The sequence below is a fragment of the Argentina anserina genome, chromosome 7 (genome assembly GCF_933775445.1).
Source record: "Argentina anserina chromosome 7, drPotAnse1.1, whole genome shotgun sequence".
NCBI classification, from domain to species: domain Eukaryota; kingdom Viridiplantae; phylum Streptophyta; class Magnoliopsida; order Rosales; family Rosaceae; genus Argentina; species Argentina anserina.
Window position 1 is genome coordinate 10,100,690 of NC_065878.1, and position 25,716 is coordinate 10,126,405.

General features: G+C 40.0%; 4 protein-coding genes across 4 annotated transcripts; 2 read left to right on the forward strand and 2 right to left on the reverse strand.

Annotated features, from left to right (window-relative positions):
* Positions 1 to 4,736: 4,736 nt before the first annotated feature.
* On the forward strand, positions 4,737 to 13,389 carry LOC126801628 (eukaryotic translation initiation factor 4G). The gene is made up of 9 exons (XM_050529048.1): positions 4,737 to 5,218; positions 5,405 to 5,544; positions 5,673 to 5,822; positions 6,011 to 6,084; positions 6,193 to 6,249; positions 6,457 to 7,758; positions 7,916 to 10,920; positions 12,526 to 12,720; positions 12,857 to 13,389. Exons 1-9 carry the CDS (start codon positions 5,061 to 5,063, stop codon positions 13,185 to 13,187), a joined length of 5,412 nt encoding a protein of 1,803 aa, XP_050385005.1. The 5' UTR covers positions 4,737 to 5,060; the 3' UTR covers positions 13,188 to 13,389.
* A 374-nt stretch (positions 13,390 to 13,763) lies between these two features.
* LOC126801635 (metacaspase-1-like) lies at positions 13,764 to 16,539 on the reverse strand. The gene is made up of 5 exons (XM_050529056.1): positions 16,075 to 16,539; positions 14,703 to 15,033; positions 14,482 to 14,602; positions 14,149 to 14,397; positions 13,764 to 13,943 (listed from the first exon to the last, which is right to left on the reverse strand). The coding sequence occupies exons 1-5, from the start codon at positions 16,433 to 16,435 to the stop codon at positions 13,884 to 13,886; spliced, it is 1,122 nt and encodes a 373-aa protein (XP_050385013.1). The 5' UTR covers positions 16,436 to 16,539; the 3' UTR covers positions 13,764 to 13,883.
* Positions 16,540 to 17,132: 593 nt separating this feature from the next.
* Positions 17,133 to 18,676, forward strand: LOC126803553 (F-box/kelch-repeat protein At3g06240-like). Its single transcript, XM_050531340.1, has 2 exons — positions 17,133 to 17,152; positions 17,899 to 18,676. Exons 1-2 carry the CDS (start codon positions 17,133 to 17,135, stop codon positions 18,674 to 18,676), a joined length of 798 nt encoding a protein of 265 aa, XP_050387297.1.
* Positions 18,677 to 20,519: 1,843 nt separating this feature from the next.
* On the reverse strand, positions 20,520 to 23,329 carry LOC126801630 (heat shock 70 kDa protein 4). The gene is made up of 2 exons (XM_050529049.1): positions 23,015 to 23,329; positions 20,520 to 22,400 (listed from the first exon to the last, which is right to left on the reverse strand). The coding sequence occupies exons 1-2, from the start codon at positions 23,226 to 23,228 to the stop codon at positions 20,665 to 20,667; spliced, it is 1,950 nt and encodes a 649-aa protein (XP_050385006.1). The 5' UTR covers positions 23,229 to 23,329; the 3' UTR covers positions 20,520 to 20,664.
* Between the last annotated feature and the right edge of the window lie 2,387 nt (positions 23,330 to 25,716).

Below are 25,716 nucleotides of genomic sequence, written 5' to 3' on the forward strand. Positions count from 1 at the left end.
CACCACACAATAATGACGGAAGGTACATTTTCATCCCTTCCGGTCACACAACATATAAGCACTACGACTATACAATAATCCATCCAAAGACCTCTAATTTACCGAGAGGTACATTTTATTCCCCATCAGTCCCATCCTCCACAGTTCAATGAAAACCAACTAAAAATACACAATATAGTAGCTTTATATACTTAGTGATAAATATACGCATATCATATCACCATTTAGATATACGTATATAAATCACAAAATATATACACATCTATAATGAATCACACAACAAGTAAAATATATATATAAAATGTAAGTTCACACGTCTAGTTACCGCCAAGGTAACTAGACCAAACGTGAGGTTTACTCACCTTAATGCTTGCTTCCACTTCTAACTCAACAAGTCGAACACTTGTTTCCAACTCAAGCACCTAAGTTAAACAAAGCTCCACTTAGTAAAAAGGAACCAAAACAACTCAAATAATAAACACTTCATAAATTTCAGCAAGAATGCTGAAGGTACTAAGGTCACCCATGCCACACACTAGTGGCATCCACTCTAACCTCTTCACCCTTTTCTTCTCTTACTTCCCAAAACCAAACTTTCAAAAATGTCACAACTTAACTAAACAACTTCCCCAAACAATACCATGGCACTCTCAAACATCCCCTACTCCCTCAAGCCTTTCTTGCTTTCCAAAAGAACCCCTTCACTACCCAAAACACCAAAACAGTGGCCTAACTACTTCCACTATATCAAAATCTCTCACATGAATTCCATCAAACACCTTTTGTACATTCTCTTAAACCCTTCCACTTCTCACAACCAAGACCCCAAAACTTACAATACCTCTTGACCTTCAAATAACTCACTATTACCACTAAGAACACCACCAAACAACAATATAACATAACCAATAAGGGAAAACGAAATCACCAAGCTGAGCTCCTTAAGTCACTGCCCAAAATCTGCAGCAACCAACCAAGCCACTGGTGCACACAACCAGCAGCTTTACTAGCACCTCAAGGTCTCCTTCTGCCGGCTACAGCTGTAACAACACTCCCCAGGCAGCAGCAACAGGGGCAGCAGCAGCAGTAATCAAGCAGCAACAACAGCAAGCAGCAACAACAGCAAGCAAACAACAAGCAACAACAAGCAGCACGGTGGTTGGGTGAGAAAATCAAAGGAGAAGAAGAATTTATGGAGAGAAAGAAGAGAAGAAGAAAGAAGATGAAGAAGAAGAGAATGAGAAGATAAGCACGGGGCAGAAATGAAGAAGAGATGAGAGGGAAAGAAGATATTTGTTTCCCAATTCTCTCCCCCTTTTACCCTTTTCAACAACAACTTCTGTAATTAAAATCTCACTCCTCCAACTTCCGATTACTACGTGTCACATGTCTACAAACTCGTTTTGACGAGCTCTACGACTTTTGTGAAGGAAGTTTCATGAAACGAGCGACAAATTAAAAGTCAACCGAATTAAATAAAAAAAACGACTTAATGGTTCTCGAACCGACTCCTACTTCGAATGAAGGCTATTTAAAAGACATAGAGTATGGATATAACCAAAATATCATTTCATTAATCTCCATGAAATTACAAGAAATGAATAACGAAATTCGGGTTATTACAAAATAAGAGTGCAAACACGTGTACAAATATAATGTAATTTATTGATAATTAAGCGCAAGGTTATAATTTTTGTGAACTCCTCTGATTCTATCTCTTTATGTAACTTGGCTCAAGGGTGACATGTACTTGATCTTAAGAATTTGAGTTTGGATTTAGATTTGATGAAGAACGAGCGATTTGGTAGCTTGACGATTCTTCATGTACTTAAGTTTGGATTTGGATTTGATGAAGAATGAGCAATTTGGTAGCTTGACGATTCTTCGTGGACTTGAGTTTGGATTTGGATTTGATGAAGAACGAGTGATTTGGTAGCTTGACGATTCTTCGTGGACTTGGAAGACTTCGAGATTTCTCGAGAGTGATCTTACTTAAGTGATTTTCTCTTTTCTTCTCAAGTCCACTCATCTTCATGTTGGAATGGGTATTTATAGTGTTAATGCTTATATTTTATAGAATATTTTAATGACACTAAAATAATAAATTTCTTTAATTGTATAATTAAATCAATATATATTTTCTGATTAATATAAAATTAGTTATTCTCATAACTAAATTAAGCAGAAAATAATTGATTTAATTATAACCGTTAAGAAATTTATTAATTTAATCAAATGTCCGATTACCATTTTAAATCATCAATGACATTCAATTTCCGAATCAAGTTGGAATCATGTAGGTTCGAAATAGAAATTGAAAAGATACTCAATTTCAAAAAAGCACATGACAGTTACCATGGATAACCGTGAACATATTCACAACGTATAAGAAAATTTCCCCCAATTTTCATTTACAGGGAATTAAGCAAAACATTCCCACAAAACTCTATAACCATGGATTTCAATTTCAATATAGCAGCCATAATCAAAGAGGTTTAATTCTTCACCAATTTCTATTTACACAGAAACTTCACAATATATAACCAATTCATTTCCCAATTCCAAGTACGCGATTACAACAAGTAACCAATACCATTAAACTAACTTTGAACTCAAAGTTGTACTCTACCTTTGGAATTTCAAATTTGCAGGAGCCCTTATCGATCAACACAATGAACATAGTCGATCAAATTGGGGTCTGGTGATTGACTTAGTCCAGAAAACTTCCCAATCAACTTGAAGCTCCGCTAAGATGCACCCAAAGTCGGCTTGAAGCCCAGAACTGCCGGAACAACCTCTAATCTTGGAGAATGACGAAGAACAATGAAGAACCCAGAAATCCAAAAATGGAATCAGTCCATAATTTGATCAAATCGATGGGTAAAGTCATAAATGTATATACAAAGAAGAGGAGATGTGGCTTGGTACCGAAAGGAACGCAAAAGAAGGCGGAGGATGCCGGAAATCGCTGACCAAGACACAGACTAGTTAAGGCCTTTAACCTCCGATTCTCCCTTCATTGACGACGACTGAACCAGCTATATATATATATTTAGTCCCTATCCAGAGTGAAGCTTCACTCTGAAATTACAGAGTGAAGTTCCAATTTTGGCACACTTTTCGGTCAAATGTTTTCACCATAAGCGATTCAATATTTAGGTATGATATTCAAGATCATCTATACAAAATTTCATCTAATTCGGACATCGTTAAGGTATTGAAATTAGATTAAATCAATGAATGAATTAAAACTGTTCAACGTGAACCGTTCGTGTAAATCCTAATTTTAAAAGCTCAAACCATTGTCAAATTGGATGAAATTTTGTAGAGATGATCTTGAATAGCATACCTAAATATTAAATCGCTTATACTGAAAAAATTTGACCGAAAACTGTGCCAAAATTGGAACTTCACTCTGAAACTTCAGAGTGAACCTTCACTCTGAAACTTCAGAGTGAACCTTCACTCTGAAACTTCAGAGTGAACCTTCACTCTGAAACTTCAGAGTGAACCTTCACTCTGGATAGGGACTGTATATATATTTATTTATATTATTGGAATAAGAGAAAACACCAATTTGACCGACATACTTGTAGACACAATCAAACAAACAATTGGCAATTAATGATTATGATACTAACTATGAGGTATGAGCTCCAATTAATGATTATGATTTTTTTCTTTGCGTATCTTTAAATTTTTACATAGGAGGAGTAGCAAGATACCTCTTTGATTTTCAGTTCTGATTATGTAAGACCATCTCTAGAAGTATTCCTATTTCAAATTATTATGATAAATCGTCAAAATTTTAGGCAAATTGGAGCTCTAACAAAATTGTTAAAAGATTGCTAAATTTGATATTTGCTAAATTGAATTGCTAAATTTGTCAATTGTTCATTCATTGCTAAGAAAATAGCTCAATATTTGCTTCCCACGTATTTCAATTGTTAGCTCAATTTAATAAAACATGACATTTAGCAACTATTGCTAGAGCAACATTGTTAAATCGATTGCCAAAATCCAAAATTTTAGTTAGATATAGAAATTTGATAGATGCTACTATTGGAGATGCTACTATTGGAGATGCTCTAAGCAAGCAACAACTAGTCTATTGTGAGATTCATTCCAAATCAAAAGGGAAACTTATGCCATTAATACATGACTAATGGTTTTTCTTTTAAGAGAAAGTGAGTAGCATAATAGCATAAAATAACAAAATACGCTATAGGTAAAAACCCTTAGCAATGTAGTAAAGCATGTTTTGGTAAAGATGCTCTCAAAATATGTCCATTACGGTCATACTTATTCAATGAAGCGAGAGAAAGGATGGCGTGTTTAATGATGCATCACAATAAGCGAAAGAATCCAAGCTCGACCAACCCATCTTCTAACACAAACACAACTTGACAGCAAACGAAGACTTTGAAACAAAACAGATGACGGCGTGTCAGCTCTCCGGTGCTCCCTTGATTTATTTTATACATCTTTTCGGGGGTTATTTCCTACAGAACCAGAGCGAGACAGAAGACACCGCATTTCGACGGTCGCTCTTGAAAATTCGAGTAGAGAAATTCATCGGTAAAAAAATAAAAAAATAAAAACAATTTACGCAAAGAGTGGGAGTGAAAAAAAAAATATAGAGTGGGGGAAGGGCATCGAATGGGTCTCTTGATCTCCTAAAAAACCTACCTTTTGACCACCTGACGGGTCAGTTTGTTACCCACAATAACCCTTCCTCCTTCTCTCTCTCTCTCTCACCAAAAACTCTCCACATCTTCGTTTTCCTTTGTTTAACTTTTCCCAATCACTCGCTGCGTTCTTCCTTTCTCTCATGGTTCCCCAATAAAACCCTAATTCCATTCCCCCAACTGTCTCTCACACTCTCCGCAGGTACACACTAATAACGACAACCCCAGCTCTAATCACTCTTGTATTTCACTCGCCGTGTTATTTAGGGTTTGTGGCGGTTGGCGGATCTGTTTTGCAGAGACAAGAAAAAAAAAAGGTCTGGAATTTCTGTTCTGAAGAATAAAAAGCTGGGAATTTAAGGGTAGGAATTTATGTCCTTCAATCAATCAAGGTCCGATAAGAACGAGACTCAGTATCGTAAAACCGGGCGATCCGCGAGCTCCAATCAGCAGCACAGAGGATACTCTCCGGCTTTCCCTAAGGGCTCCGGCGCCCCTGGCCCCGCCCCTTCCATCTCCTCCCAACGCAGGTCCCCTCTCTCTCTCTCTCTGCCTCCTTTTTTCTAGGGTTTGTTTTGGTAAAGTTCTCCGTTTTTTTTTGTTTTGTTTTTGTTTCGAATTTGATTACTTTCGAGCTTTCGACTGCGATTTTTCGGCTTTCTGTGTTTTGTTTTGTGGTTGTGTAACTGAATTGTGTGGTGGTTGTGAATTGGCAGCTTCAAGAAGACAAACACTAATGCACAAGGAGGGCAATCTAGGGGGAATGTAGCCCCTCTAAATCCGTTGGATCCCGGGACTGCTTCCACGCCACGCGGTGGCGTGCCAAATGGCGGCCATGTACAGCCTCAACATCACGGTATGGATGTTAGAATTTCAGAGCTGTGTGCTTTTTTTGTATTAGAATAAGTTTGGATTATAGAATGTCTGAGATGTATTGGTTTTAAATTTAGGAACTTTTTGTTTTGGTTATGTGTGTTAATGTAGGAGCCTCGGAGACAAGTTTTGCAAACACAGCTCCCAAGCAGACAGAGCCATCAGTTGCACAGAGAGGCCCTCGAGCTGTTCCGAAGGCTCCAGCTCCTCAGCCTGCCTCCATGAATACAGACTCAAGAGGGCCGCATACTCCTGTAAAATGTAAGTATGCGGGATTTTTGTGTCATTGATGGCTTTAGCAAATTTTCATAATGTTAACATATTTGGATCATGGAAAGTTTAGCTTTTCTCAATATTGGTGCTTCACAATATACACACAAGAACAATTTGAAAAGATAAAATATTGGTAGGATGTAGCTGTTAATGTATTTTTTATATCTATGGTTCAGCCCCAGGGGATGCGTCCAAGGGATTTTCCTTTCAGTTTGGGTCCATAAGTCCTGGTTTGATGAATGGGATGCAGGTAATATTATTTTCAATTTGATGCCAATCTATAGTTTTAGTGTTCTAGTGCTGAACTATACAATCCGTTTTTTTTTTTTAACTTTGAAATATTCTTTCGTGCATGTAGATTCCTGCTCGAACTAGCTCAGCTCCACCGAATTTGGATGAGCAGAAACGCGATCAGGTTAGCCATCTATTTGGAGCTCATATCTTTTGGTTCAATTTTTACGTGAAATTTATTTGACATAAAGATGATTTAGTGTATTTCTCATTCATTCGTGTTATCCCTCTTTAGTACTTTTAAAGTGTGATTTTATCTCATTTTTCGCAATGTGTTGATTTAATACCATCAAGTGACTGAATCAGTATTATTTCATTGTTAAACTTGCAGGCACGACATGAGTCCTTTAGACCTGTGCCATCCATGCCGACCCCTTCTGTTCCTAAGCAGCAGCCACCTAGGAAAGATCAACATTCTGTCGACCAATCTAGTGCTGCTGAGGCTCATCTGCAACCAAAGCCCAAAAAGGATGTGCAAGTTGCTCCTACGCCCCCTGCTAGCCAAACTCAGAAACCTTCTGGTCCTCCAATGCCTGGGATCTCTATGGCAATTCCATTTCACCAGCCACAAGTTTCTCTGCAGTTTGGTGGCCCCAACCAGCAGATCCAATCTAAGGGTATGCCTCCCAATTCACTCCAAATGCCAATGCCAATTCAACTACCCACAATAGGTAGCAGTCAAGTACAGCAGCCGGTGTTCGTCCCAGGTTTACAACCCCATCCAATGCAGCCTCCAAATATAATGCATCAGGGCCAGAACCTGGGTTTTACCCCCCAAATGGGTCCTCAGTTGGGCAACTTGGGGATTGGCATAGGTCCACAGTACCCCCAACAGCAAGGTGGAAAGTTTGCAGGCCCTCGTAAAACCCCTGTCAAGATTACTCATCCAGATACACATGAAGAGTTGAGGCTTGATAAACGAGCAGATTCATATCCAGATGGTGGCTCGTCAGCCGCCAGGACTCACCATAATGTGTCTCAATCCCAGCCCATGCCTTCATTTGCAGGTTCTCATCCTACAAGCTATTATACCAATTCTTACAATCCTAATGCCCTGTTTTTTCCATCTCCAAATTCGCATCCTTTATCAAGTAATCACATGCCATCCAATTCACAAGCACCAAGATTTAGCTATCCAGTGAGCCAGGTTCCGCCCCAAAGTATGCCTTTCATGAATCTGTCAGCTCACACACCTAACCTGGAACATGCACGGGATGTACATAATAAAATTGCCTCTGTTTCATCCACAGCTATTCCAGTTACTGTTAAACCAGCTATTGACTCATTTCCTAACAGCACAGCTGCTGTTGAAAGAAATGAATTCTCAAAGCCTTCAAGGCCGGCTGGAGAAGTTATCTCATCTCATCCTCAAAGAATTTCAGGCAGTGACCCAGCGGTTAACAAATCATTGCCAATTGTGGCAAAAATATCTGCCAATTTGCCTGCTGCACCTTCTGTTGAAATCCAGGTGTCAAGTTCTTTATCCTCTACTTCAGTTGCCCCAGCGGAGGAGTCTGTACCAGTTGTATCTGCCACTGAAGCCAAAAAAAAGGACTCCCTTAGTCGATCAAATTCAATTAAAGACCAGCAGAAGAAACAAGGCAAGAAAGGGAATATTCAGCCACAGCATCAGGTACTTTTTATTTTGTTTTGAAATTTTCCTCTCTTTTTTTTGGGGGGGGGGGGGTGTGGAGATCACTTTCTGTCTAGTCTTTTACTAGTGATGTTTATGACAAAAACAATGCAAGTACTTAACTGTTTATTTTTTTTATGTGCTCGCACGTTGACAGCTTTCTGGGCATTCTAGTACTGCAGCAAGTATAACCTCTCAGGAACAGGCTGTATCATCTAGTATTGGTGTTTCTGAACCAGTTCCTGTTCCAGAGAGCACTGAATCTGTGTCAGAGTTGGCCAGGGAATCATCATCAAATGTTAGTTCGGCCACTACTGATGTTTCTGACTCAAAGGCTGAAGCTGTTGGAGAAGGCACCATCTCCACTTCTGAAGTATTTGGTGCTAGTCAAATAGGAAATTCTTCTCTCCTTGTTGAACAAGGAGAACAGGAATTGGTTGGAGCAGAAAAACAATCAGAAGAGAGTTTGCCTGAAGGATACAAACAGGAAGCTAGTAGCCTTAGTATTTCTTCAGAATCGGCCTCTGTGAAAAGTCTGGAATCTGTTAACAAAGAAGCAGAGCTCTCTGTTGCAAAGGAAACCACCGAAGGCAGTGTTATTGGAACTTCTGAAACTGCAGGAGTCAAAGTTCAACATGTCAGGTGCAATTCAGAATTAGATACGATTAATAATTCTTCAAGCAGAAGTGATAGCATGGGTAATATTGAAGTTGCTTCTGCAAAACCTAGTAGTCCAGATCAGCCCTCTGCTCCTTTTCAATCCACAGAAATATCAGGTACTACTTCAAAGCATGAAGGGGAAAGTTTGGATAATGCTGGTGGTGACTCGCTTACAGTGTCAGGTTCGAAGGATAAACCCCTTCCAGAACTGAGTAGAACTAAGAGTACTGTTTCGAAACCGAAGAAGAAATTAAAGGATATTCTTTCCAAGGCTGATGCTGCTGGGGTAACATCTGATCTATATGGGGCTTATAAGAACCCTGAAGACAAGAAAGATGTAGCATCTTCTGAAAGCGTGGAGAACACTCCTACTGGTGTATCGTCAAAGCAGGAAGGTGCTGATTCTACTCAGCAAGTTGCTGCAGTCAGAGATGAAGGTACACAGAGTATAGCTGAGCCAGATGATTGGGAAGATGCTGCTGACATCTCAACACCGAAACTGGAAAACTCAGGTGGTGGAGAACTGCCCCATGGTGACATAGATGGGAGTGGATACGGGGAAAAGAAGTATTCCAGAGATTTTCTTTTGAAGTTCTCTATGCAGTTCCGTGACGTACCGGAGGGTTTTGAGATTACATCTGATATATTAGAAGTGTTGGATGCTGATGCGAATACCTCTGCTTCTGTTGATTATGATTCAATCCCAAGTCCTGGAAGAATTGTTGATAGGCCAGGAGGGGCAGGAAGAGCACGTGGGAGTGGAATGATTGAAGATGATAGGTGGAACAAAGGTGGTAATGCCAATTTCCGACCTGTCCAAGGAGGAGTGAGTTATGGTGTTTTGCGGAGTCCAGGTCCACGGGGGCAACCTCAGCATGTCAGAGGGATCCTACCTGGGCCAATTCCAGGTTCTGGGATGCAAAGAAATAATCCTGATGCTGACAGGTGGCAGCGGGCTACAAATTTTCAACCCAAGGGTTCGATGTCTTCACCACAGACTCCGTTACAGGTGATGCACAAAGCTGAGAGGAAGTATGAAGTAGGCAAAGTGAGTGATGAAGAACAGGCCAAGCAAAGGCAGTTGAAGGCTATATTAAACAAGTTGACTCCGCAGAATTTTGAAAAACTGTTTGACCAAGTGAAAGCTGTAAATATTGATAATGCCAGAACACTGTCAGGTGTAATCTCACAAATCTTTGATAAGGCTTTGATGGAGCCTACTTTCTGTGAGATGTATGCAAACTTCTGTTACTATCTTGCTGCAGAGTTGCCTGATTTCAGTGAAGACAATGAAAAGATAACCTTTAAGAGGTTGCTTTTGAACAAGTGTCAGGAAGAATTTGAGACGGGAGAAAGAGAGCAACAGGAAGCTGAAAAGGCTGATGAGGAGGGTGAGGTGAAACAGTCTGAGGCAGAAAGAGAAGAGAAAAGAATTAAAGCACGGAGACGAATGCTTGGAAACATTAGGTTAATTGGGGAGTTGTACAAGAAGAAAATGTTGACCGAGAGAATAATGCATGATGAGTGCATTAAAAAGTTGTTAGGTCAGCAGCAGACTCCGGATGAGGAAGATATTGAATCTTTGTGCAAACTAATGAGCACAATTGGGGAGATGATTGATCATCCGAAAGCCAAGGAGCACATGGATGCATATTTTGAAAGGATGAAGAGTTTATCGAATAATATGAAATTATCATCTAGGGTCAGGTTCATGTTGAAGGATACAATTGACCTGCGAAAGAATAGATGGCAGCAGAGGAGGAAAGTTGAAGGACCAAAAAAAATTGAGGAAGTGCACAGAGATGCTGCGCAAGAACGACAGGCACAAGCTAGTAGGCTTAGCCGTGGTCCAGGAATGAATTCGTCAGCGAGAAGGGGTGCTCCTATGGAATTTAGTCCTAGAGGGTCACCTATGTTATCTCCATCAAATGCACAAATGGGTGGTTTCCGTGGTATGCCCTCCCCGGGTCGTGGTTTCGGCAGTCAGGATGCTCGTACAGATGTCCGTGTAGATGAAAAACATTCTTATGAGGGTAGGACCTTGTCAGTTCCCTTGACACAGAGACCCATGGGTGATGAATCCATTACTTTGGGTCCCCAGGGTGGTCTTGCCAGAGGAATGTCTGTCAGAGGATCACCATCGATGTCAGCTGCTGCTTTCCCTGATTTATCTTCTAATCCTGGAGACTCCCGGATGATGACAGCTGGTTTGAATGGTTTCAGTTCGCACTCAGAGCGGGGAACTTACAACCCCAGGGAGGGTCCAATGTCAAGAATCGGGCCTGATAGATTTGGAGGTCCTGCTTATGATCAGTCAGCACCAGAGCGTAACTTAAGTTTTGGTAGTAGGGACCCAAGGACTTCAGATCGTAGTTTTGATAGATCTCTTACTGCACCACCAACACGTGCACAGGGGGCAGCTTTAGTAAAAAATGTTTCTTCAGAAAAGTCGGAAGAATATCTTAGAGATAAGTCGTTGGGAGCAATTAAAGAATTTTACAGGTACATTCTCATCCCTCGAGTGTTTTCACTGCTTTAATATAATTGCATTACTTTCTTGGTCATCAGGTGCTAACTTTAAGTACTAAGGTGCTAGGAAAAAAAATTTATTTAGTGGAAGAGATATAGGCATGCGTGCTGTGTGCCTTCGGTAATGGATAGGATTTGGGCCATGGTTAAGCACAATTAACTTCAATCATATAATTGCGCTGGGAGACTAATTGGTTTGGCCACAACTAATGCAATTCTTATTTAGATAAGAGTGGTCAATCAGATAGAAAGGAAAGTATCAGTACAATTAAAGAAATGAAATTCGAGTCAGGGTTGCTTTGTTACACAACCTTTCTTTTCCTTTAGTGCTTGTTTGTCTTATGTGTACGCTGAAATTTGTGGTTGGGTGACGCTCATTGTTACCCCAGTGGTTTAGTTTCCTTCCTTCCTAATTTGCTATAATTATCAACTCTTAGTTCAATTTGGTTAAATTCTATATTTTAAGAGCAGCAATAAATCTATGTCGTGAAGAGTTTGGAAGAATCTGTGCATTTACAAACCACAGGGTGTTATTAAACTATTTTTCCACATGACTGTTGATTGTCACCCCACCAGATTTACCAGCCATAACATTTAGCCTACCTGATATGAAGGGAGTCAAAAGACTCAAAACGTTTGTTAATATTAGATGGACCAAAGCATGGAGATTGGACTCATAACTTCTTAAATTATAAAAGTACAGGGTCCATTAGCCTTATTAGCTGTGGAGTGAAATTATAAAAGTACAGGGTCCATTAGCCTTATTAGCTGTGGAGTGACATGTGATGAGGGTTTCATGGATTAAGGTTTTTTTTTGGTCATAAGAAAAGCTAAATGAGAGGAAAAGAAAATTAATATAGGTATAAGGCGTAGTGGAAAATGATTTCTATATGCTCTGGAATTTTCTTTCCTAACCAACTCTTTGTAACTTGATATGCAGTTTCACATGCCTAAGTTCTCACGCCAACAGTTAAATCTCGTTTTGTTACTGTTAAAGTTTAGATTTTTTTTCTCTACCTCGATAGTGTTACTGATGTCTATTTGGGTCTTTCCACAATTTGTATCTTAGAAATCACGAAATTTGGATTGTTGTAGCACTTACAGTCTATCCTCGAAAGGATTGCATGCTATGAAAATAAAATATATATTGATTTTTTTAATTAATCCTTAGTCACATTGTTCCTGTTTGTTTAATTCTAAATAAGAGTTTTATTCTGAGTACCCTAGTAGTTGAAAACAGCATTGCTGTGCAATTCTCTGTGTATGGATTGATGAACTTGAATAAAACTTATAGGAAGTACTTTCAGTCAATTTTAATTTGTTTTCGGGTTTTAGGTTGATCATATATACGCAGTTCATCCCTGCCAGAATGTATCTATCTTTTGTCTGTAGGTTTCTCTCTATCATTTATCATCCAAAAGGGTTATTTTTGATTATTTAAATGTGGGTAAATTGTAAAAGTATTATGTTTCATGAAGTCTTTTGTACCTCTTTTGATCTCTTGTAGAAGTAGTAATATGTTTGTAGTGATTCCTATGTCCTCATTCTTAAGAACTGATTTTTGGTGTAATATTTTAGTGCCCGAGACGAGAAGGAAGTTGCTCTATGTATCAAAGACTTGAACTCACCAGACTTCCATCCAACAATGATATCTCTTTGGGTCACGGACTCATTTGAGAGGAAGGATGGAGAAAGAGATCTCTTTGCGAAGCTTCTAATTAGTCTTACGAAGTCCCAAGATGGAACTTTGAGTCAATCACAGCTTATCGAAGGGTAGGGAAAAGTTACTTCTCCCCCGTTTTTCTTTACTTGGCTGAACTCGTTTACTTTTTTCACGCTTAATTGAAATATATGGCCTTATTTATTGTGTGGTTTTTTCTTTTGTTTTACTTTTTCTTCCTTTGCCCAGGTTTGACTCTACTCTCTCCACCTTGGAGGATGCTGTGAATGATGCCCCTAGAGCACCAGAGTTCCTTGCCCGCATATTTGCCAAAGTCATTTTAGAAAATGTAGTTTCCTTGAATCAGATTGGGCAGTCAATACTTAAAGGCGGAGAGGAGCCGGGAAGTCTTCTGGAAGGAGGGCTTGCAGGTAATGTTCTTGGTTATATCTTGGAAATTATTAAATCAGAAAAAGGAGAGAGTGTTCTCAAAGAGATTCGCACGTCCTCCAACTTGCGGTTGGAGAATTTCCGGCCTCCAGATCCTCTCAAATCAAGGATGCTAGAGAAATTTCTTTAGACATAGTGATGCTCATTGTAATCTTGTGGTAGGAAAGAAAAAAAAAATTCAAGGGGCAGTGCTCTTAGGGTGCGTAATGAATTTGCAAAATATATTTTTGCAGGCGGGTGGTGGAAAAGTTTATGTAGTGGGGTTTGTAGTTACATTCTCCATGTTTCAATGTTATTTATTATAAACAATACTGCAGTTATGAAAGGTTCAATTGAGCATCATTTCTAAATTTCCTTGGCCTTCATGTGCTTGATTGCTGTTTTCAATTTGCAATTGATGTGGCATAGATGTTCAATGTTTTCCAATGTACTCATGCACTTACTATAATTATAAATTGGACATGAATAATTTGTTTGCAAGTAAACGTTTCATGGATTTTCAAGCATTAGTTCTCTTCGGCCACTTCATTTTATTGAGTTTGAGACAGAAAAGTAACCAGTAAACAGGGTAACACACTATCATATACTGGGGATTTAAGGGGCATATCCTGCATCACCCAAAACATCTCGTGGAACAGAGACAGAAAGTTATACCAGAGAAATCAAAGTTAAAAGGTGAGGCTGTGCAAACAGGAACTCCGATCAATAGTCATCAGAAAAAGAATGTTACTATATTTATTACTCAACACAAGTTGTTTCACAATTATCAAAATCCTAAATACATTCGAGAGATATAATGAAGTGTTGATCTGTGTGTACTTCAAGATCATAGGGCGAACGGTTTGGCGTACACATCAAACGGCTCGCAGGCAGTTAACTGAGGCTCCTGTAACAAGAACAACATACAATGACAAGAAATTACAATTTTTTTTTGAAAACATCGATATATGAGAATTAAATTTTTAATACATATAAAATTTTCAGACGAATTTGCAGATGAATTTTGTTCACATTAAAAGCTCACAGAGATATAAATGACAACTATCATTAACCTTCAATTCCAACACAAAGAATGTCGTGCAAGCTAATACCTGTCTTAACCCACCACTACCAACACTTCCACCTGTTAGAAGCATGCCAACAAGAGATGTAACAGCACCAGAACCACCACCAAGGAGAGATGAAACAGCACTGCCAGGACCACCACCACCAGACCCCGTACTTCGTATGGTATTACGCATAGAAGTGAGTATGCTCCCATATGTGGCTGCGTGTCCTTGCTCAATTGCTTGGATGAAGCAGAAAGTCATGGCACCTGTTGACGTGATCTTGGATAGAGCCTGTACCCCAAAAGCATCAATCAGATGTTGTGCAAACTGAAGCTATATATATTACTGAACTCGTGACATCTTTGTCAAACTTACAGATGTATCGGCAGAGGTTTGATCGTCATCACAACCACTGATAGATATAACTTCTCCACCACTTGTTCCTTTCCATTTGCCTGATCGAGGGCGATGATCCTCCCATACATATTTTCCACTCCTAAATCAACAACAAGGGATATCCACATATAAAAAATCATATTAGGATAGATATAAAAAGTGACGCAGGACAAGCATTACTTTATATTGTACCCACTAACCTGTCCATTCTGCAAAGGAACGGCAGATCCAGTACGGTGCCACTATGACAAGAATCTATAATGGCATGAAGCTTGACCCCATGTGGAATAGGCTTCACGATTGCTGCATTTATCTCATCATCAAGAATCATACCCTGGGTTTCAAAGTCAAGGGGACAAAGGGTTTCATCAAAGCCATCAACCTCGTCACCATGATAATCCCTCTGCCGTGAACCATGACCAGAGTAGTGAAACAGAAGGGAGTCGCCTGGTTGGCATCCTTGTACAAGCCAATGTAAAGCCATTCTAATGTTGTACTTATTTGGAATCTTAGCTGGGTGAGTTTCCTCTTCTGCAGTATAATTTATGTAAAGAATTAACAATTTATATGTTAGAAAATAAGAACTCAAACGATAATCTACCAGAGACTATTTACATTTGCATCGTATTTGCCAAATGATGTGCATCAAGAAATATTTGCAAGCATTTCTTTTAGAAAGATATCAAAAGACATTAAAAAAAATAAAAAATAAAAGCCTTTTTGTCACTCCTGATGATGAACAGACCAAAGAACAAGATAAGATTGATTATCAAAATTAAAATACTGAATTAGAATTGACAATAACCAAGGGATACAATATCAAAACTACCAAAGCTGTGTGCCTACTAGTCTTGACTTGAACTAGGCCAGCTCTTGTTTTCCCTATCAGTTCCGATACATGGCAGCATTTAGCCAAAAACAATTGGTTGCAATAGTACAGAAGACTTAAACATTCTCTTGTCTTGTTCATTTCATGAACATTCCCCCCTCAAGAGAGAGGAAGTACCCCAGACACAGATACAACTACTGTATTAAAAAAGAGTACTGACAGCCTGCAGTTTCAATGGAATTCTCATATTGCTCGCCAACAAAGTTTTCTAGATCCACTCAAACCACTCCAGTGTAATGCTCCTACTGAAAGTAAATCTCAGCATATGAAATTCATAGGTACTCAAACCACTGCAGTTTCAATCTAAACATCAAGTCATGCCACAGGTATCATGACCAACAAGATAACCATATGCCACACATCACCTGATGTCTTCTAAATTACATATAAAGACGACATAAAAAGTGTAAAATGATGGTTAAAATCAAGCCACCATAACCCCTAGTAATCTACATTTTGGCATTTGTAATTAGCTAAACCACATTTTGGCATTCTCCTACTCTTCTCTTCTCCGAAAAGGCGAAAACTAAACAATCAAAATCTCCACCTGCATTTCTCATCTAAACTTTCTACTCACAAAGGCCGATTTCGCATCCTAATGATTTAAGCAGCATAATTAACTCTTAATCATAACAATTCTATATGACAAAGCAGCAATGTGGAAACACGGTGACGATTTATACCAGTCAGCATGACGATGGAGTCTTCTGGAAACTTGAACTTGTTCATCAGCAGGTACTTCATGCACTTGGCGTCGTTGATGCAACCCTTGAGCTCGTGCCGCGAGTACTTGTACGATATGCCGCAGATCACCGCCTTCTTCCGGCCGTGGGCGTTCGGCGGCGGCCCCGGTGGAGCGTGGTTGTACGGCGAGGGAGCGGGCGGCGTGGGCGCGTGGGAGGAGGGGGCTGAGTGGAGGGCGCGTGGGTCGGCGACTAGGGTGACGGCCTGGCAGAGGGCGCAGCGGATGGACTCGGCGCCCTGCGGGAGCTGGAGAGGGGTGCGGCAGTTGGAGCAGTTGACCAGCATCATGTTGTTGTACATGGCGGCGCGTGGGGGCTGAGTTGGGGATTCGGAGGAGAAGGTAGGGGTAGAATGGGAATCAAATTATGGGGTTAGAGAGGGAGAGGGAGAGGGAGAGGGAGGAAGGGTGTTAAAAGAATTAAATTGGGTTTTCTGATTGGAATTTATAGAAGACAAAATCCCCCTATCGTTTCAAGACGTCATTAATAACGCGTAGAAGACGAACACGTTTGACATAACTTGAAGGATGCGATTTCTGACCCAAAAACAGAAACAAGATGATGGAGTTGGGTAGAGAGAAGAACATTCTAAATTTTTAGAAATAATTAGCCAAAAATGATTGTTTAAATTATCTGACTCCAGTTGTATAACACTAAATAACTCAAGCTAATTAGAGCTAGCACAAGTTGGAGGTGTCAGCTTTTGGTACCTACCATATACGTATCAATGGTATCATGTAATCTTATATATATAGATTGCCCCTCATTGATTAGAATTCGTATCTTCCTAGAACCCTAGCTATAGTAGTGCATGCACTCTTCTTTGCATATATTTGTTCATGAGTGGTACGGTGGTACCGTACCGTCTGATCCTCCATATATCACTGCAGCAAAGAAATCGACTCTGCTTGGTTTTATGACATTCTCGCAAGGTCAATTTATTTGCAGTACGTTGTTACGAGGATCATTAGTTGATATTCGTGTATTACATGTCAGCGATGGAGCGAGGCACAAAGAGGTATGCACAATTGTTAAAACTTAAAACTCATGCCCGAGGAAATTGTGTGTGAGATCCTCACAAGATTACCAGTGAGAGATCTTTACTGAAATTCAGATGTGTTTGCAAGTCTTGGAAGTCGTTAATTAGCAGTCCAGGTTTTATTGACACTCTGTTAACGCCCCTTGAATGGGGTGATCTCCAGCTTAATCTCATCTTGCTTCGGTCACTGGACCAGTGGCCGGAGACCTAGAAAACCCAGCAGCCCCTCTGCTTGTTCGGGTATCGCCATTAATGCCGCCCACAGTGGCTCACCTTCAAAGACAGATACGATGTACTGACACACGTTCCCACATTGAGAGAAGGGTCAGACACATCTCCAAGTGCACTTATAAATAGGCTGCCGAAACTATCTAAAAGAGGTAACGTATTCCTAAGTCCTTAACTCTCAAACTTATTCCGTTCTGAATATTAACTTAAACTTCGGAGGGTTGAAGGCCAGCGCACCGCTAGCCCTTTGATTTTGACTTGTCGTGTGTAGGTCGCACCAAACAGACACACTGAAATACAAGACTACAAGAAGTTCGATCCCCGGATTTAGCTCCCGTAACACACTCATATTGAAAATCATGTCATAAATAGTTCTTATGACTATATACTTGTCAACACTTTCGATTCGAAAGCACTCTATTGTGCAAAAATTTCCATAAATATATGGACTTGGATATTCGAAATTGTGATATGCATTTTGGTTCCAATTATTTCAGAGTTATTGACTCCTGTAATGGATTTCTGTGCATCTCTGTTAACCATAAGCTGTATATATGGAATCCATCAAACAGAAAAATCAAGGGACTTCCACCACCTCTTCTACAAGTTCCGCAAGGTCTTTATCCTCCGTATCCTATCGGTCTCGGGTTTGGATTTCTTCATAAGAAAAACGACTATAAAGTTGTGAGGATTCTTGTTCAGGCGGAAAGAAATAAAAGAATGTACAAAATCGAGGTCTACTCCCTTAGATTGAATTCATGGAGAGAACTTACTGCAGCTCTTCCCTTGTGGTTCTATATTCGCTCAAACTCAGATTCGATACATGTGAATGGAGTTGTGTACTGGATTGTATCACGTTGCGCACCTGCTAAATCTTTCATACTTTCTTTTGACATGGACAATGAGGTTTTCCAAAGGATACAACTTCCTGATTCTATCAGTAAAACACGAGAACTCCAAGCGACTGACCCTGTTAGTATCCGCTTGTTTGAGAAATCCCTTTCTTTGATACACCTAAGACAAGGCCATCAGCTTGTAGGGAATGTTGCTTGTTGTGACATCTGGGTTATGGGAGTGGATACATGGAAGATGCTTAGCACTATTCTTCTACCGCAGGTGATACTTCACTCATCAGTAACACAAGAACGTATGGCATGGCCATTGAGCCGTACAGAGGATAGACTTTATATTGCATGGACGGATGAGAAGACTCATAACAGATATGAGTTGAATACTACTGTACTTCTATATGACCGTATCTCGCAAGAAGCTTAGGAATAACTAGAGTTAAAGCGCATTCATGTGACGTACAGGTCCATAGATATAAAGAAAGTATATTGTTGCCCTCAATTGATCAAGTTTAGTACCAGTTTTTTCACTTCTTCGGGAATTAGCCCTTTCATAATGTGAAGATTCATGTATTCGTTGGATACGTCTATTTTATGTTACTCGTGCATTCAGTCTTTTGCAATTTTCTCCATTTATATTTTATTGTTTAGTCGCAGGTAAGAGTGTAAGCAACTCATCATGAAATGGCGCTTTGGTACTTTTCATCAACTGACTTGTAGAGACTCATAGTACAAAGTCACTCTATTGTGCAAAAACTGCTTCTACGAAATATATGGACTTGGATCTTAATCGATGTTGCGAGATGAATTTAGATTCCAGTGATATCTTTGTTTATGGTTTATGCAATGGATTACTGTGCATCGCTATGCACAATGAGTTCCTTGAGTTGCATATATGGAATCCATCAAACAGAAAAATCGAGAGACTTCCACGAGGTCTATACCAATATAAGAATTAAGAAGAGCCCCATTTCTGGTTCTCTTGTTAGTATCGGGTTTGGAGTTCATCAGAATTACGACTATGAAGTTGTGAGGATTGTTGTACACTCGAATAATAAGTTCCATGTCGAGGTCTACTCCCTTAGATTGAATTCATGGAGGTCTCTTAATGCAGTTCTCCCCATTTTGCTCGACTCTGAAGACCTGAACCATTGTGGAATACATGTTAATTGAGTTCTGTACTGGATGGTAAGGGAGAGAACCAGTGCAAGATCTTCCATACTTTCTTTTGGTATGTACAATGAAGTTTTCCACAGAATGGAACTTCCTGATACACTAGCCCTCAATAGTTCAGTCGATATTCGCGTGTTTGAGAAATCCCTTTCTTTGCTACACTTGAGACAAGGCGATCAGCTCGAAGGGAATGTTGCTTGCTGTGACATCTGGGTTATGGGACTGGATACATGGAAGATGACTCGCACTATTCTTCTACCACAAGTGAGACTTTACTCATTAAGGTACAGACGTAGGGCGTGGACATTGAGCATTACAGAACATGGAGTTTAAATTGCATAGAAAGTTCAAAACTTTGTTTCTATATGATCCTATGTCACAAGAAGCTAGGGAAATAACAAGAGTTGAACCATATAGCTACGTAATGGTCAATACTTATGTAGAGAGTCTAGTTTTACTCAACTGAATTATGAGTTCTTTTTTGTTTTGGTCTTTTTGATTTTTGGTTGTCATCTTTTTTAAGAATTTCGCTTCATGAATTTGTCTTCATATATGCGAACTAGTACTGAAGTGTGGTAGAAGCACCTATATTAAATTCATTATTGGAAACTCTCTTCAACCCTTTTAAAAATGAACAGAGCTAAGTACATTTTTCAAGTTTTGGCAGTTGTTGCCTGTACTCATCCCTTCATGTCAAAACAGAAGCCACTTTAGCTGCTCGCTTGTGCACATTTACAATTAGGCAGGAAATTATTTTTTGGTCCAATGTTTGCCTTCTTTCAACAAATTGACTCAGAAATTTGCATTCCTATAAATTCTGAGAATAGTTCCCTGATTTCTATTGATAATCAATAAAGCCTGAATTGGTTCATCTAAGAATTCTGACAAGTCTCCAATGTAAGGAAGAACTCGTTGACTACGTATGTCCAGACTAACAATTCACAGTTATGTGCAAAAACATTGAGCAGTGGATTGTAGTGCGTCTGTGATAGACACGACACTAATAAACACCACCATCAGCAGATCAGTATAAATCGAGGAATGATTCATCTTTGCTGAAAGATAGCTTCCTGAAAGCACTTAATAAACACCAACCATGAGCAGAGTAAAGTATTTCAGAAATTAAAGCTAAAAATACACTTTCTTAGCAAACACATTGTTCAAAAGAAAGAAAGACTAGAACATACACTTGAAAAGATCAACAGCAGAAACCATTTGTCTTTCTAAAACAGAGAATAGGACTTAATCAACTTCCTCAATCTTGGGACCAGCCCCACTAACACCAGAAGCAGGAACGTCTTCATCCATTCCACCAGCCATGTCAGGCGCAGCACCACCCTGGTACATCTTGGCAATGATTGGGTTGCAGATGCCTTCAAGCTCCTTCACCTTGTCGTCGTACTCCTCTGCCTCTGCAAGTTGATTGCCGTCAAGCCATTGAATTGCCTGTTCAATTGCATCCTCAATTTTCTTCTTGTCGGCTGCGTCAAGCTTTGAGGCAATCTTGTCGTCCTTAATTGTGTTCCGCATGTTGTAGGCGTAATTCTCCAGAGCATTCTTCGACTCCACCTTCTTCTTGTGTTCCTCATCTTCTGACTTATATTTCTCAGCCTCTTGTACCATCTTCTCGATATCCTCCTTAGATAGCCTTCCCTTGTCGTTTGTGATGGTAATCTTGTTCTTCTGTCCAGTGGTTTTGTCCTCAGCTGAGACATTGAGGATGCCATTGGCATCAATGTCAAAGCAAACAGTGATCTGTGGAACACCTCTTGGAGCTGGAGGAATGCCAGAGAGCTCAAATTTTCCCAACAAGTTGTTATCCCGAGTTCTAGTCCTCTCACCCTCAAAGACCTGAATCAAAACACCAGGTTGGTTGTCCGAATATGTAGAGAAAACCTGCTCCTTTTTAGTCGGAATGGTAGTATTCCTCGGGATCAACACCGTCATAACACCTCCGGCAGTTTCCAGTCCCAATGACAGAGGAGTGACATCCAGAAGCAAGAGATCTTGCACCTTCTCATTGCCCTCACCACTCAAGATAGCAGCTTGTACAGAAGCACCATAAGCTACAGCCTCATCGGGGTTGATACTTTTGCACAACTCCTTTCCATTGAAGAAGTCTTGGAGCAACTGTTGCACCTTTGGAATCCTAGTGGAACCACCCACAAGCACAACATCATGGACGCCACTCTTGTCCATCTTTGCATCTCTCAAACATTTCTCGACTGGCTCCATGCACTTCCTAAATAGATCCATGTTCAGCTCTTCAAATCTCGCACGAGTGATAGATGTATAGAAATCAACGCCCTCAAACAAAGAGTCAATCTCAATGGTTGTTTGAGCAGTGGATGACAGAGTCCTCTTCGCCCTCTCACAAGCAGTCCTCAATCTTCTAAGAGCCCTTGGATTCCCACTAATGTCCTTTTTGTTCTTCCTCTTGAACTCTTGAACAAAGTGATTTACCATCCGGTTATCAAAATCTTCTCCTCCCAAATGAGTATCACCAGCAGTAGCCTTGACTTCAAATATACCCTCTTCAATCGTCAGTAGAGACACATCAAAAGTTCCTCCTCCAAGATCAAAAATCAATACATTCTTCTCTCCAACATTGGTCGCCTTCTTGTCGAGACCATAAGCTATGGCTGCAGCAGTGGGCTCATTGATAATACGCATCACATTAAGACCAGCAATGACGCCAGCATCCTTTGTGGCCTGGCGCTGCGAATCATTGAAATAAGCCGGCACAGTAACAACTGCGTTCTTCACTGTTGAGCCGAGATAGGCCTCGGCAATCTCCCGCATCTTGACGAGAACCATAGATGAGATCTCCTCAGCAGAGAATTGCTTCTCTTCACCTTTGTATGAAACCACAATCATGGGCTTCTCAGAAGGACCAGCAACAACCTTGAAGGGCCAGTGCTTGATATCACCCTGAACAGATGGGTCACTAATTCTTCTACCAATCAACCTCTTTGCATCTGCAAAGATAACAAAACGAACCCCAATCAGAAATCACATTTATAAGCAGAGATTATATAGCCACTATATACAACAGATCAACCTACATAAGTCTTGCCTTCTCATCTTTATATATACGAAAATCCAATTTTAAGTGAGTGATGCTAACACAAAGCTACAGAGAAACAAATCAAGTGGCAACATCGCGATTGAACATAGACAAAATAAGACCCGCAAACTCGACCTACTGCACAATTCATAGACCCTCTTTTTTTGGGCGAAATCAATTAATAACAAACACCCAATAAGTTAAAAATCAAATCATAGACCCGCGAGCTCTGGAAATCCAAGCTAAACATCTAAAATAATGATGACCAATTCAATATAATCCAGTTCACTAAATAGAAATAGTATTCTTTAACAATCATAAAGCACAATCAAGCTTGAAGGTGAGGAATATCAAATCAACAACATAAACATTGTATATATCAGCCAAATCTAACATGCATTGAAGCTAAAACAATCAACACCATGAAACAACAAAACCACAGCATCAAAAACACCAGCAGAATCAAACAAAATAAAACCCAAATACAAATATTGAATAAAAACATAGGGAGTTTTGAGTACTTACCGAAAACGGTGTTGACGGGGTTCATGGCGACCTGGTTCTTGGCGGCATCACCGATCAACCTCTCCGTATCAGTAAAGGCAACATAAGACGGCGTGGTTCTGTTACCCTGGTCGTTGGCGATGATCTCGACACGGTCGTGCTGCCATACTCCGACGCAAGAGTAGGTGGTGCCGAGGTCGATCCCGATCGCAGGTCCATCTCCTTTTCCGGCCATTGAGTACTTTTTCAGGTGAGCTTTTCAGAGAGTAGACTTGGAACAAAGAATGCCAACAGAGTTTAGTTTGGTTTGGTTTGGTTTTTTTTAACTGGTTATTGTTTTGTGTAAGTTTGAGGGGTTTATATATGAGGTGGGGGAGTCTGGGTCTGGATTGTTCTTATTGGGTCACCTGTGTTTTTTTTGGGGGGAAGAGTGGGTCTAGAAGCTTCTGGTTTAATGACGACCGTTCAAATTTGGTAGAGTGGACGGTGCTGATCTGTGTTGCCTTTTTGGAATGGGGTACACTCTAGCACTGTTTAGAAGTTTCCGTCTTCTTCTCTCTTTTCTTATTTTTTATTTTTTATACTTGGTTTGGTTAAAAGAAAATAATTTCAAAGAGAGTGTTACTGAAAGGTAACTTTCGATAACAAAGAATTGGACCTTTGAAAAAACAAAATTAAATAAGTAATAGAGTGCCAAAACATAATTAAATTATCTGATTTTGAATTTGTTTTGCTCTAGACATGATTAAATGAAACTGATGAGTACTGTCATTTATATCTTGAACCACAAACTTGATCTTCCATGACAATTATCTGTGAGGAGATTAGAATTTTCCAAGTGCCTTTGAAGAAAATTGGGGTAATCTTCAGTGAAGAAAATATCCATGAACAAGGCCAAATATTTTGGTCATAGTAAGAAGAGGCTAGAGTTTCAATTCTTTTGCTTGAACAAGAAACCTAGCTGCAACACAGTTTGGAGGGTGAACATATATAGCCATCAAATTAAGTTTGAAATGACCTAGGGTTCCCGATCCACTAATTATATTTGAAGGTTTCGCTAGCTGGAATAGTTGTCTAGTAACAAATATACACCTTTGGAATTTAGGTACAAGGCCGAGTACTACTTGAGCTCGATAATTAGTGCAACAAAGATTTGCGGCGAAGAAGAGCTAATTTAAATATTGAATACAACAGGACAATTAACTAATAGACAATTAATCAGACAGAAATAAATCGACTTTAACATCACGCAACAGTCTAAACGTAAGAGCCTAATCATATATAGCTCACGGAAAGGGCTCTTTAACAGAATCACCTAGCTAATAACTCTGATAATCACCTAGCAAACTACGTACTCGTTAGATCATTAAAGTATCACTAGTGCGTGACTGCAAATTAACATTGCGATGAGTCTACAGATCGATCGATCAAATATATGATAACACAATGTTTTCAATCAAACCAGATTGATTAATTACGTTGAATATTTGAACACATATTGCACGTATACAATGCACAGAAAACTAGAGTCATCTACTCATTTTCGATCAATTTGGATCATACTCCCGCTTGATATATACCAGAGGGTATTCTGGTTTGACTGATACCTATATCAGTACATGATCGAGTATAAGACTCGTGATCGAGATCCCGTCAAACATTACTAATGTTTACACAAACTTACTTGCAGTTAACTACTTATATGCATGCTTGTTTGTATTTCTAAAAGTAAAAATACTTGTGCCTATTTATAGTGTTGCCGACACTGAAACCTCCATTATGGTCCCCGGTGTTTCCACTAACTTGATTACCATTAACAAAGATTAAAGGTTTCTGATCATCTTCAGATGTTTCGTCTTCGGTGTCCTGTTCATCATCTTGGAATTCAGATCCAAATTCGTCTTCGGTGTCCAGATCATCTTCAGTTCCTTCGTCTTCGGTGATCTCATCATCTTCAGATACTTCATCTTTGGGGATTTCATCATCTTTAGATATTTCATCTTTAGTGATTTGCGTTAGAGAAGGAGGATTTAGTTTACCAATATTGGGGGAGGAATTGCTGGATTTGGCTTTCATATCACCGCTGGTGGAGGAGTTGCTGGATTTGGCATTTAAATTAACATTGCCAGAGGAACTACTGGAATTGGCTTTCGAATTACCGTTGGTGGAGGAATTGCTTGGTTTGGCTTTCGAATTACCGTTGGTGGAGGAAGTGCTTGGTTTGGCTTTCGAGTTACCGTTGGTGGAGGAAGTGCTTGATTTGGCTTTCGAGTTACCGTTGGTGGAGGAATTGCTTGATTTGGCTTTCGAATTACCGTTGGTAGAGGAATTGCTTGATTTAGCTTTGCCTTTGTTTGGAGCTGAAGACGTAGCTGCACGAGGGTTGCGCTTTGGAGCGGCGCGTCGTGGTGGGTTTATGGGAACCCAGTATGGTACAGAACTAAAGCGAGAGCGGAAGAGGGACGGACCAGCAAGGCGGGTGCTTCCGTAGCAGACACCGCAGCGGACGGGTGTGCCAACGAAGTATGCCACAACAGGCAGTCGGAGTTGGGTGCGGCAATGGGAACAGTCGACAACTAGTCGTTTGCCTCGATTGGTGCTCATTCTGAATCCGGAGGAAAATTGCGCTCGGATCTGTGTTTAGATGCCTATTTTGCTAGTAGTCCATGATCTAGATGCATGCATGCATGAGTTGGAGGGTAGCGGGTAGAATTTAAGGATTT

Excerpts from the sequence above, each read along its gene's own strand:
- LOC126801628 (XM_050529048.1), top strand. The coding sequence starts at position 5,061 with ATGTCCTTCAATCAATCAAGGTCCGATAAGAACGAGACTCAGTATCGT. Across the intron at positions 6,085-6,192 it reads GTTTGATGAATGGGATGCAG|ATTCCTGCTCGAACTAGCTC; the intron begins GTAATATTATTT and ends TCGTGCATGTAG. Across the intron at positions 12,721-12,856 it reads CAATCACAGCTTATCGAAGG|GTTTGACTCTACTCTCTCCA; the intron begins GTAGGGAAAAGT and ends TCCTTTGCCCAG.
- LOC126801635 (XM_050529056.1), bottom strand. The coding sequence starts at position 16,435 with ATGTACAACAACATGATGCTGGTCAACTGCTCCAACTGCCGCACCCCT. Across the intron at positions 15,034-16,074 it reads CTCCATCGTCATGCTGACTG|AAGAGGAAACTCACCCAGCT; the intron begins GTATAAATCGTC and ends ATTATACTGCAG. Across the intron at positions 13,944-14,148 it reads GTAGTGGTGGGTTAAGACAG|GAGCCTCAGTTAACTGCCTG; the intron begins GTATTAGCTTGC and ends TTCTTGTTACAG.
- LOC126803553 (XM_050531340.1), top strand. The coding sequence starts at position 17,133 with ATGGAGCGAGGCACAAAGAG. Across the intron at positions 17,153-17,898 it reads ATGGAGCGAGGCACAAAGAG|AGTTATTGACTCCTGTAATG; the intron begins GTATGCACAATT and ends CAATTATTTCAG.
- LOC126801630 (XM_050529049.1), bottom strand. The coding sequence starts at position 23,228 with ATGGCCGGAAAAGGAGATGGACCTGCGATCGGGATCGACCTCGGCACC. Across the intron at positions 22,401-23,014 it reads CCCCGTCAACACCGTTTTCG|ATGCAAAGAGGTTGATTGGT; the intron begins GTAAGTACTCAA and ends TTATCTTTGCAG.